The 10,633-nt window shown below is 55.0% G+C and overlaps 4 protein-coding genes; 1 reads left to right on the forward strand and 3 right to left on the reverse strand.

Moving 5' to 3' along the window:
• The first annotated feature begins 805 nt into the window (after positions 1 to 805).
• Positions 806 to 1,876, forward strand: CHC_T00007352001 (hypothetical protein). Its single transcript, XM_005710822.1, has one exon. The coding sequence runs from the start codon at positions 806 to 808 to the stop codon at positions 1,874 to 1,876; it is 1,071 nt and encodes a 356-aa protein (XP_005710879.1).
• A 7-nt stretch (positions 1,877 to 1,883) lies between these two features.
• Positions 1,884 to 2,033, reverse strand: CHC_T00007353001 (hypothetical protein). The gene has a single exon (XM_005710823.1). The coding sequence runs from the start codon at positions 2,031 to 2,033 to the stop codon at positions 1,884 to 1,886; it is 150 nt and encodes a 49-aa protein (XP_005710880.1).
• A 27-nt stretch (positions 2,034 to 2,060) lies between these two features.
• On the reverse strand, positions 2,061 to 4,984 carry CHC_T00007354001 (hypothetical protein). XM_005710824.1 is given in 2 exon segments: positions 2,061 to 2,080; positions 2,081 to 4,984. 1 exon segment carries the CDS (start codon positions 4,982 to 4,984, stop codon positions 2,081 to 2,083), a length of 2,904 nt encoding a protein of 967 aa, XP_005710881.1. The 3' UTR covers positions 2,061 to 2,080.
• A 176-nt stretch (positions 4,985 to 5,160) lies between these two features.
• Positions 5,161 to 6,695, reverse strand: CHC_T00007355001 (hypothetical protein). XM_005710825.1 is given in 2 exon segments: positions 5,161 to 5,360; positions 5,361 to 6,695. The coding sequence occupies 1 exon segment, from the start codon at positions 6,693 to 6,695 to the stop codon at positions 5,361 to 5,363; it is 1,335 nt and encodes a 444-aa protein (XP_005710882.1). The 3' UTR covers positions 5,161 to 5,360.
• Between the last annotated feature and the right edge of the window lie 3,938 nt (positions 6,696 to 10,633).

A 10,633-nucleotide genomic window follows, 5' to 3' on the forward strand; every position in this document is an offset into this window, starting at 1 on the left:
GGGGCGATCAGGTGCATTTTTGCAGTGATCAAGAGGTGAAATGGCAAAAGTTGCAGTGAACGAGGGTGACGTTGGTAGGTATGCAAGAGGGACCCATCCGGTACAGGGTAGAGAGCGTTTCTGCCTGGCACTGCAGACACTCGTTTCGTGATACCCTTGGGTACTGTATGTGTTTTTACGAGTACACCACGTGTACATGCTGTCACGGAGCACACGTGTTCCAGACAGCGACCAGCAGTGTGGCCCGAACCGCATGCGACCACACAGTGCGTGTTCCCGCGTGTTCCCGGGGGGAGAAGCACGCGGCAACCCTCGCATCGCCGTCACCGGCGGAAGAGCCGACCGGTGAGCGGCGGCATGCGGCTTCGCAGGGCCCCGACCGAGCGGCGCGTCGTGCGCGCGATGCGAATCGAGGGGCGGCGGGCCGGGAATCGGGGCGCGCGCGCCGCGGTAAAGGCAACTAACAGTGGCCGGTTCGATTCATGACGCCGCTTGCACGACGCCCGGCTCGCAGGAAAAGTAAACCGAAAACCGCTTCCCGCCCGCCGGTGTCAGTAAACGTCGCGCCGCAACCCCCCCGCATGCACTTGCTGCCGACGCCGCGTCAGCCGCCCCCTCCCCTCTTTTCGCGCGCCTCGTGCCCGCGCCCCAGCCTCCACCCCCCGTTGCACGCATATAACCACAATACACGCCGCGCACACAGTCCCCGCTCCGCATCTACTACAACCTTCCTCTCGTGCAACGCGGTAGCCGTCACTGATTCACTGTATCAGAGAAGAGAAACCAACTCCGAAATCGCTGCATCATGTCGACTCCGCGCTTTGTTCTAACTTTGCTTTTCGCGCTATTGGGTCTGTGTGCCGTTGCCGTCGCGGAGCTGGGGACGGAGGAGGCCCTTCCGGACGACGCGGTGGATCACGAATTCTTGAACCACGAGGACTGGGATAACGTGCAAGTGTCCGGATACACCGCCGACTCGCTTTATGAAAAAGGCGAAGACGAGATGCAGTTCGACCCGCAAGATGATCTCGTTGTCCGCGGCTTTTCGACAGAGGACGAGCCGGTCGAAGAATATCTCCCGGAAGGCGACCGCCCGCCTTTACAGGAAGACCCCTCCATCGCGGACGAAGATTACAACCCCGCCGACTGGGACCTCAAAATCGATGCCGAGGAAGAGAAGGTCGAGATCAAGGGGCAGGCCGTCCTTCAGATGGCGGGAGAAGTCAAGCCGCAGCGACTTGCAGACCCTGAGAAGAACCAACCACCGCACGCCAAGGAGGCCGACTCAAATGTTGATGCCCTTGATGATGTTGTCAAGATGGAAAAGGAGCATGTGGCAGACACTTCTGCAGCCGATGACCACCATCACGACGAGGTCGTCTCAGAGATGGAAAGCGCCGCCCAAGGTGAGCTTGCCGAAACCGACCGTGAGGAGGACAACATGGACTTCAGTGATGCATCAACAGACAATATGCTAGACGACGAGGATGACATGGACGAGCTCGACGAGATCATGGATGTTGACGACCTCGAGGGCGTGAAGGAGGTGTACACAGACTCGGATCCCGACTCCGCGTTGACTGATGAGCAGCTCGCCCAGGTGCAAGTCGAGGGGCAGGCCGTGCTCAAAGGCGACGAACAGGGGGACTTCCTATTCGAACTTGAAGACGTGGAGCAACCGGGCGCGATGCTTTCTAGCTCGCGCCTAGAGGAGGACTTCATCGTCACGGGACAGTCTGTTAAGGTTGCAGACGATGAATACGACGACGAGGATTCGGCTGGGGCTGAGGACATGCTTCTTGAAGCCTCTGAACGTCACCAGAAGCACAAGATCAAGAGGCTATTTGAAGACTCGGTCGCCAGTCTGGAGCTGTGAAAGGCTTTTAAGGATAGAAATAGCGATGCACCACACGAAGCATAGAAAGTTGGCCCCCTTTTGGCCTCAACCGTTTTAGAGCTGATTGCAATGACTTCAATGACAAGTTCACCTTGCGAGTCTGCAAAATTAGAACTATCCCTCTGTTTCTCCCCATGGCTATCGTAGAAACGCACCTCGTTAGTTAGGAACAAAAACTTATCTTTACTCCTTACCAAAAACTACCTCTTCCCCTTCCTCTACCTCCTCTCCCGTCAATAATTGGGGAAGGATGGCAACAGCCGCAACCGTATCCTTTTGCCCGAGTCGTTGAATCCTCACCCCTCGGGAATACCTGCGTTGAACTGGGATGTCCTTCACTAGTGTGCGTACAATTGTTCCATCGCAAGTCACGACCATGACGGAGTCATCGTCGTGGCAAGTCTGTAGAGAAACAATACAGTCGCCACGGCCATTGGCTTTGAATTTCATGCCAATCATTCCGCGACCTCCACGACATTGCATCCGAAAAGAGTTTGCATCGATTCGTTTACCTGCCCCGTGGCGCGTGACCGCAAGAACGTACGACGCGTCCGGGTCTTCCGCAACATTCACGTCTTCGTCTTCCTCCTCGTCCATTGCACCCTCATCCTCTTCAGAAACATTTCCTTCGATCATGCCATGCGCGCTCATGATGTCCATATCTGCAATTGCATCACCAGCCACCAATCGCATTGACCGCACACCTCTGGATTGCCTTCCCGAGGCTCTCAAGTTCTGGTTGTTTGTTGCGAAGCGAATAATGTATCCCTTCTGGGAAGCGATCAGCATCGAGTCCTTCTCTGTACAGTGGCGGACCCATTTCAGCTCATCGCCGTCATCCAAAGCAATAATTCGCTTCCCACCGGCATTGAGGGATTCAAAAACGGAAGCAGCAGTCTTCTTCACATAACCATTTCTTGTCAAAAGGACCAAAAACTGACGATCCGAAAAATCAGTGACAGATAAAACAGAGGCCGCAGCTTCACCGGCCGGAACTGCTGGAAGAAGCTGGAAAAGAGGGACACCCCGCGAACCCAGAGACGCAAGGGGCACTTTGTGCGCTGAGATTTTATATGCGACTCCAGATTTCGAGATTGCAATCAAAGAATCGTGAGACATGCACGAAAAAAAGTGCACAATCCTGTCTCCCTCTCGCAGTTTCCCAGCTCCTCGTTTACCTCGGCCTCCGCGATTCTGATTCTCAAATGCAGACGTCGGCATCCGTTTTACGTACCCTTTCTCTGTCACCGTGATGACGGAACGTTCGTTCGAAAACAATGACAGCTCATCAATTTCAGTAGACCCATCGCCCCTTCCCATAATGATCTTCGATCGACGCGGACCGGCATGGCGGTCGGAAATATCAGTCAACTCATCAACAATGATCGCATCGAGTTCCGTCGGTGTGGACAAAATGCCTTTGTACTTGGCAATATCTCCCTGCAGGGTCTCACTTTCGTCGACCAGGCGATTCTTTTCTAACGACGTCAGCCTCTTCAACTGCATCGCAAGAACGGAGTCTGCCTGCCTCGCACTGAGGCTGAGACGTTTCATCAGTTTCCCCCGAGCCTCCGCGCTGTCCTGCGATCCCCGAATATCCGCGATCGCCGAGTCAATATCCTCCTGCACGATCAGAAAGCCTTGCACAATATGGAATCGATCCTCCGCCTTGCGCAGATCAAACTGGACCCTGCGCCGAATTGTCTCGCGGCGAAACTTGAGAAACTTCTCAAGACAATTGCGTAACGTGAGACGGATGGGAAAGCGACCATTATCCAGCGCCATGACGTTTGCCGAAAAGGAAGACTGTAGCTGCGTCTTCTTGAACAAATTATTCAATACAACCTCGAGCATTGCATCGCGCTTCAACTCGATGACGATCCGGGTCCCATTCCGGTCCGACTCATCGCGCAAATCCGCCACGCCATCCAGCTTCTTGTCATTCACCAACTCGGCAATCTTACCCACCAGCGTGGCCTTGTTCACCTGATACGGCAGCTCCGTAACCACAATCGCCTCCCTCTGTTGCCTCCTCGTGCTACCGTCGTCTCCTCCGACAACCTCCGGATGCACGCACGCCCTCACGACGATACGGCCGCGCCCCTCCATGTGCATATCGCGGGCGCCATCCGTGCCCAAGATCTGGCCACCCGTCGGAAAGTCCGGCGCCGGCACGAGCGCGAGCAGGTCGTCATCCGACAGCTCCGGGTCCGCGATGATGGCCTTGAGGGCGGCGACGACCTCGCCCAGGTTGTGCGGGGGGATGTTAGTGGCCATACCGACGGCGATACCCGAGCTGCCATTAACCAGCAAGTTGGGGACCTTCGCCGGCAGCACAAGCGGCTCGGACTCCGAGCCGTCGAAATTGGGCGAGTACGAGACGGTGTCCCTGCCCATGTCTGCCAGGAAGACATCGCGGGTGAGGTGGGCGAGCTTGCACTCTGTGTAGCGCATGGCGGCGGCCGGGTCGCCGTCCGTGGAGCCGAAGTTTCCGTGTCCGTTGACGAGCGGGATGGACATGGCGAACGGCTGCGCCATGCGCACGAGCGCGTCATACACGGCCGTGTCCCCGTGTGGGTGGTACTTGCCCAGCACCTCGCCGACCACGCGCGCGCTCTTGCGGAACTGACCACCGGGCGACAGACCGAGCTCGTGCATCGCGAACAGGATGCGGCGGTGCACCGGCTTCAGCCCGTCCCGCACGTCCGGCATCGCCCGCCCCAGGATGACGGACATGGCGTACTCCATGTACGACCGCGTCATCTCCTGCTTCAGATCGGCAGGCACGATTCCGGGGGTGGGTGGGAGGCCGTTGCGCGCGGAGGCCGTGGCTAGGAAGCGCGAGCGCGCGCGCTTGCGCAGTGGGGCATGTCGCGAGCTTAGGTTGCGCTGGATGAAGGGGACAGTGAAGGTGGTCAGGCGCGGGTTCGCCGAGGAGATGAAAAGGGTCCCGCTGGTGCGGGCGGTTGGCGGCGGGAGCATTGCGGCAGTGAGTGATGGGTGCGGGGATGAGATGAGGGACGAGGCGACCATGCTCGTGCGGTAAAAGGAAAGCAGACGAGCGGGACGATGCGGATTTGAGGACATCGGCGGTCAGGGGGTTGAGAGATAATTGATCCGGACACGTGTGCGGAGGAAGGCTATTAATTCGTTAATTGAACAGTACACGTATTACATGTGTCAGTGCCGTTACATGGTGAGGTCCCTCAGCTAACGACGACGGAACGACTGATGTAACTTTATCTGCGACGGGAGCTCAGGGGTTTTTGGGCGTCGATTAAGTTTAATTGCACGGAGTTACACACCCACTTCTACATGTATCGTAGGACGTCATCAAGCAACCGAATTCGCACCTGCAAAGGTTTGACAAAAAACAAAGACCCACCACCTCCCTCTCTCACTCGTCCTCCTGCGGCTCTTCTCCATCCCCCGCACCCCACAAACCGAGGCCGAGGCCCGATAGTCACTTCTTCCCAAAGTTGAAGAAGCCCTCGCCCTTCTTCGACTTCTTCTTCTCGCCCGCCCCGTTCGCGCTGGCCGCCGCCTTCCGCCCCTTGCCGCTACTGAGCTCGTCCAGCTCCTGCACCAGCCTCTTCTCCTCGCCGGACAGCCGCGTCGGGATCTTGACCACCACCGTCACGAAGTGGTCCCCGCGCACCGCCTTGTTCCCAATCTTCGGCACGCCCTTGCCCGTGATCCTCAGAACGGCCCCGGGCTGCGTGCCAGCTCCGAGCGTCACGTCCTCGTTCCCGTCCACGGTCTTGACCATGATATTCCTCCCCAAAATTGCGTCCAGATACGACACATTCACCTTGGAGTAGATGTTGCTCCCATCCCTGGTAAAGTCCTTGCTGTCCGTCACCCTGAGCATTACGTACAAATCCCCGGGCGGCCCGCCCCTCGGCCCGGCGTCGCCTTCCCCTCGCACCCTGAGCCTAGAGCCGGTATCCACGCCAGCCGGGATTGTAATCATAAGCTGCTTGGTCGTCTGGTTCCTCCCTCTGCCGCCGCACGACGAGCAGTACTCGTCCACCACCTCGCCCGTCCCCCTGCACGTCGTGCAGCTCCCCGTCTGCTGGAACATGCCCAGTGGGGTGCGCACCACCTGCGTCGCAGTCCCCGTCCCATCACACGCCGAGCAGCTCCTCGGCTTCGTCCCGGGCTTTACACCGGAGCCCTCACAAGTACCGCAGCTCTCAAGGTGTGAGAACCTGATCTTCTGCTCTGCCCCAAATACGGCCCTATCGAACGGGACGTCGACATCCAACCTAAGGTCATCGCCGGGCTGCGGGCCAGCCCTACGCCTGGAGCGTTGTCCGGTCGCGCCGCCCTGTCCGCCGAAGAAGGTGTCGAAGATATCCGAGAACGAGCCGAAGTCCTGTCCAAAGTCGGCGAAGCCCTGCCCCTGGGACGCGGCGCCGCTCTTGACGCCGGCCTCGCCGAACTGGTCGTAGCGCTGGCGAAGGGAGGAGTCGGACAGGATCTCATACGCGCGCGACACCTCCTGGAAGCGCTCCTTCGCGTCGGCGGCCTTGTTCACGTCCGGGTGCAGCTTGCGCGCCTTCTGGCGGAACGCAGACTTGATCTCCGCGTCCGACGCCGACCGCGACACGCCCAGGGTCTGGTAGTAGTCGGCGTCGGCGCGCGGCGTGATGCGCGACGGCAGCGCGCCGCGGCGCGCAGGCCGCGCCGGCCGCGCCGCCGGCCGCGCGCACGCGCGCCGCCCCGTGAAGGGTGTGCGCGCGCCGCGCGCGGAGAGCGGGACGGAGGGCGCGAAGGCCGCGGTTGGCATGGGCATGATGGCGGTGGGGGCGTGCGCGGGGAGGCTGGTGCTCTGGGAGTGTGAGGGGCGCGGAGAGCGGAGGCTGAGAGTGGGTTTGTAGGCGCGTCCGACGGCCGGCGGGAGAGGGAGAGGTGGTCGCACAAGGCGGAATTGACGGTGCGCGTGAGCTCGCGGTATGGGACGCAGGCGCTGAGATGTCGCAACGGGATCAAGCGGACGGTTCTAGAAATGCCGCCCCAATTGATTTGGCCTACAACCATTTGCTGAGACATAATTAACTCGGTGCTCACCCGTGTACAGGTGTACCCGTGTACAGGTGTACCGTGTGGGTAACGTACATTTGGACTGTCGGTCAGGTAAAAAGTTTTTACCAAAACTGCACCGCATTGATCGGACAGTACTGTGGGATTTCGTGAGGAATTCCTTAAAAGAATTAGAAAAAGAGATTTTATTAAAGTGTCAATGGACAGGTCTACGACCGACCGTCCGAGCCCGTGCGAAGTCCGTGCAGTGGGACAGTTTTCGCAGGTAGGCTCTGCGTTTTGACACAAACCTCTGGCCCGGAACGAACCTACAGTCCGAAGCGCGAGCCCTACTTATATACTACTTAACCCTTACAGTACCATAAAGAAAGACAAGTTCTGACGCATCCAGCAACAACACAAATGGATGCGCCTCCGTATCATAATTGTTTCACACTGCCACTTTTCCGATGGCGGAACTTGGCTGTGTACGATAAATCCACTTCTTGACCGGATTGCGGTCATAGCCACTACTTATAAGCCTCTCAAGAGCGTTGTTAGGGGTCTCCTTTGTGAGACCGTCCGCTATGTTGTGTTCTGACGAAACAAGGCCTACGTGCGAGATTTCTTGTCGGTTATAGCATTCCCTAGCTGAGGCTATGTCTATCATGAGCCTTTTCTCAGTGGTGGACGAACCTTTTGTAATCACATCAAACATTTGTAGTGAGTCCGTAAGCATATGCAGAGGGATCTTCATTCTAAAGATCGTTTCCAAGTCGTGTCTCAGAATAAAAGCACGATCAAAACCGGAAGCAAAAGCGTATACTTCTCCTCCGAGTATAGACCGAACTACCCTCTTCGACTTTCTGCTTGAATATTCCAGTATGTGAGCACGATCTGAAGTATCACATAGCAGAATTATGAAACCGAGTTGCGACGAAAGATCATCATTTCCGGCAAAAGAAGCATCAGTGTAAACCCTCATGTGAAGAGAGTCCTTCTGCAATGGGTAGAAATTTAGACACCTGCTATGTGTCCCTTTCAGGTGTTTAACTGTGCAATTGAAAGACTTCAGTTTTTCAATCCCGAAAGTCTTCTCCGTTACTTGCGCGGCTTTGTTTATGGCACATAGAGCGTCAGGTCGTGTGTAGCCAATCCATGCCAGAACAGACCGGTAAGACCTAAAACGTTCAAATGATGCGTCCATTGGTATAGGCTTAAGCTTCTTTGTATAAGCTTCCTGTGTAACTGAGAACGAGCCGTCTGCATGAGTTTGGATTGAGGTTCCGAAGAACTCAAAGTTGTCCCAAACTCGTTCCTTTGAGTCAAACTTCTTGAGAGAAAGTTTGGTAAGCTCTTGCATGTCATCATTTCCACCAAGGAAGCTGTCATCGACGTACATTCCAAGCAGGCCGTCAAGGTCTTCCTCGTTTCGTTTCACATATAACGAGGGGTCCCCGAGTAGAGGAACTAGGCCTAAGTCACGCTTGACGTGACGGTCAACTGTAACTCCCCAATAGCCTCCAGCGTCTGTCATACCATATATAGGCTTAAGAAGTTCGAGTATGTCCTCCTCACAAAGACCAAAATACTTGAGATCTGCCCTTTTTGGGAGGAGAAACACCTTGCGTGTCAGTTTGTCCTCGCTTTGTAGGTAGGCTTGTCTCACGTCATGAGAAAAGAGGCGAAATCCTTTGACCGCAGATACCGACACAATGATCCGAGTCGAACTTTGACGTAGAGTCGTAATGTTGTGGACCATATGTACTTTTTCTTGATCGCAGTTGCCTTGGGCAACGTAGCGAGCCTTAGCGCGTTCGTCTGCAGAACCGAAGTTCTTCAAAGTGAGGACGAAACGGCCACTTACGACATTTGCCTTGTGGGGCAACGACGTTTTGGGAATTACTTGCCATGTTTCCCTTTTTTGCAGTCCGTTCACCTCCTCCTCCATGGCCTTACAGAACTTAGACGATTTTGTAGCGATGTCGCTTTGATCAATGACCTGTGTCATGAGTGCTTGCGTTACAGACGTGATCTCATTTCTTGTGAGCATCTCGGGGGTGCTTAACGGCACATTTAGATCCTGTCGCACAGTATCGCTAAACCCGTTTGGTGCTGGAGGAGGCGTCCCCCTGATTCTTTCAAGTATCGTGTCTATATCCCTTAACACATCTTCATTGTCGGCAGTGAAATTGTATGAATCATCGTTATTCACTGCAAGCGGTGTGCAGTCTGGGATAACAGGAGGGCTGTTGTAGGATTTAACTTTGTCGATGGATACATTCATAATCTTTCCCTCGAGCTGTATCGTTACACTCTTGTCTTTGAAATCCAGAACAAGGTATGGTCCAGTCCATTGGTCCTCTGGCTTTTCTCGATAGAGAAGTACACGAGAGCCTATTACAATATCATTGTCCGCTGCGGATGGGACGTTCATGCGCACGGCCCTAGAAATTCGTTCCTTGGCCATGACAGACGCCATCTCTTTTCGCGCAGATTCCATAGCTTTCATACGGTTCATCTGCGCGGGTAAGTCCATAGGAACAATTGGTATCCTTGGCATTGCACCAAACACGAGGAGCGTAGGTACCAAACTATGATACCCTGCCGTGTCATTCATTGCTTTTAATGACAACGAAAGACAGTGACTCCTTTCAATCCCTGGGTGTTGGAGTCGGACTTTGCGATATATATCCCTCAGAAAGGCATGATATCGTTCTCCAACGCCCAAAGCATTATGACTCTGCACCCCAGACTGGAAGTGCTTGATTCCCGCCAACAACAAGAGCGTCTTCCATCGTTGTGACTTGAACTGTGGTCCTTGGTCTGTTGCCATCGCGTCGGGAAAACCGATGTACACACAGACCCAAATGTTCATGAAAGTGTTCCAAGTTGCGTCTGCAGTCTCCTTTCCGAGGAATGCAGCTGCAGAGAACTTGGTGTCCTTGTCCACAACATGCAGTACTGGTGTGTTCTCCAGATACATAAGGTCCAAACATAAGGTTCGATTGAACACTACATCTGCATCAGGTAATGAAACTCTGAAACGATGAGGGGCCCGACTGCGACGTTGACAAAGGTCGCACGTAGAGCTGATTCGCTTCAAGGTCCGGAGTACTTCCGGTGATGTCTTATCGGGTTCAGCGCGGCTCATTACGGAGTAAAGGCGCTCAGAATCAGGATGATGAAAGTGTCTGTGTACTTTCATAAGTTCGGACTCCGTGAATAATATGTTCGGTCCCCATTCATAGTACAAGTGGCCAAGTTTCTTCCGAAGGCGTATCTGCCACCCTTCAAGCTTCGAAGATAGCATGCCCTTATCCGTGTCAAGTACCATCTTGTATTTCTCCATGTTGTCCAGTCCAAGGAGAAAGGGAACATTGGTATCTACAACTTCAACCGAGAGAGAAATGAAGTGTGTTGGTGCTATTGGGACCCGCACTGTCAACAAACCAAGCCCGAGATGTTTGTGCGTCCCAAAGCTGAAAACGTTCTTAGCATTTGATGTTGAAGGACTGTAGGGGACATTGAACAAGCTACAGTATGCTTTGGCTTGCTCAACACCAACGACAGACTTTTGAGCGGCTGAATCTATGCATATCCCGTGAAAGGGGTCGCCTACAGTCACGTTCCATGACTTGCTTGTGAGGTAGACGTGGTTAATAGCATCACTGCCTGAGTCCGTGGGATGTTCTGTGGAGTCGACATCAT

This window comes from Chondrus crispus, genomic scaffold, assembly GCF_000350225.1.
Source record: "Chondrus crispus Stackhouse genomic scaffold, scaffold_70, whole genome shotgun sequence".
NCBI classification, from domain to species: Eukaryota; Rhodophyta; class Florideophyceae; order Gigartinales; family Gigartinaceae; genus Chondrus; species Chondrus crispus.

Excerpts from the sequence above, each read along its gene's own strand:
- CHC_T00007352001 (XM_005710822.1), top strand. The coding sequence starts at position 806 with ATGTCGACTCCGCGCTTTGTTCTAACTTTGCTTTTCGCGCTATTGGGT.
- CHC_T00007353001 (XM_005710823.1), bottom strand. The coding sequence starts at position 2,033 with ATGGGGAGAAACAGAGGGATAGTTCTAATTTTGCAGACTCGCAAGGTG.
- CHC_T00007354001 (XM_005710824.1), bottom strand. The coding sequence starts at position 4,984 with ATGTCCTCAAATCCGCATCGTCCCGCTCGTCTGCTTTCCTTTTACCGC.
- CHC_T00007355001 (XM_005710825.1), bottom strand. The coding sequence starts at position 6,695 with ATGCCCATGCCAACCGCGGCCTTCGCGCCCTCCGTCCCGCTCTCCGCG.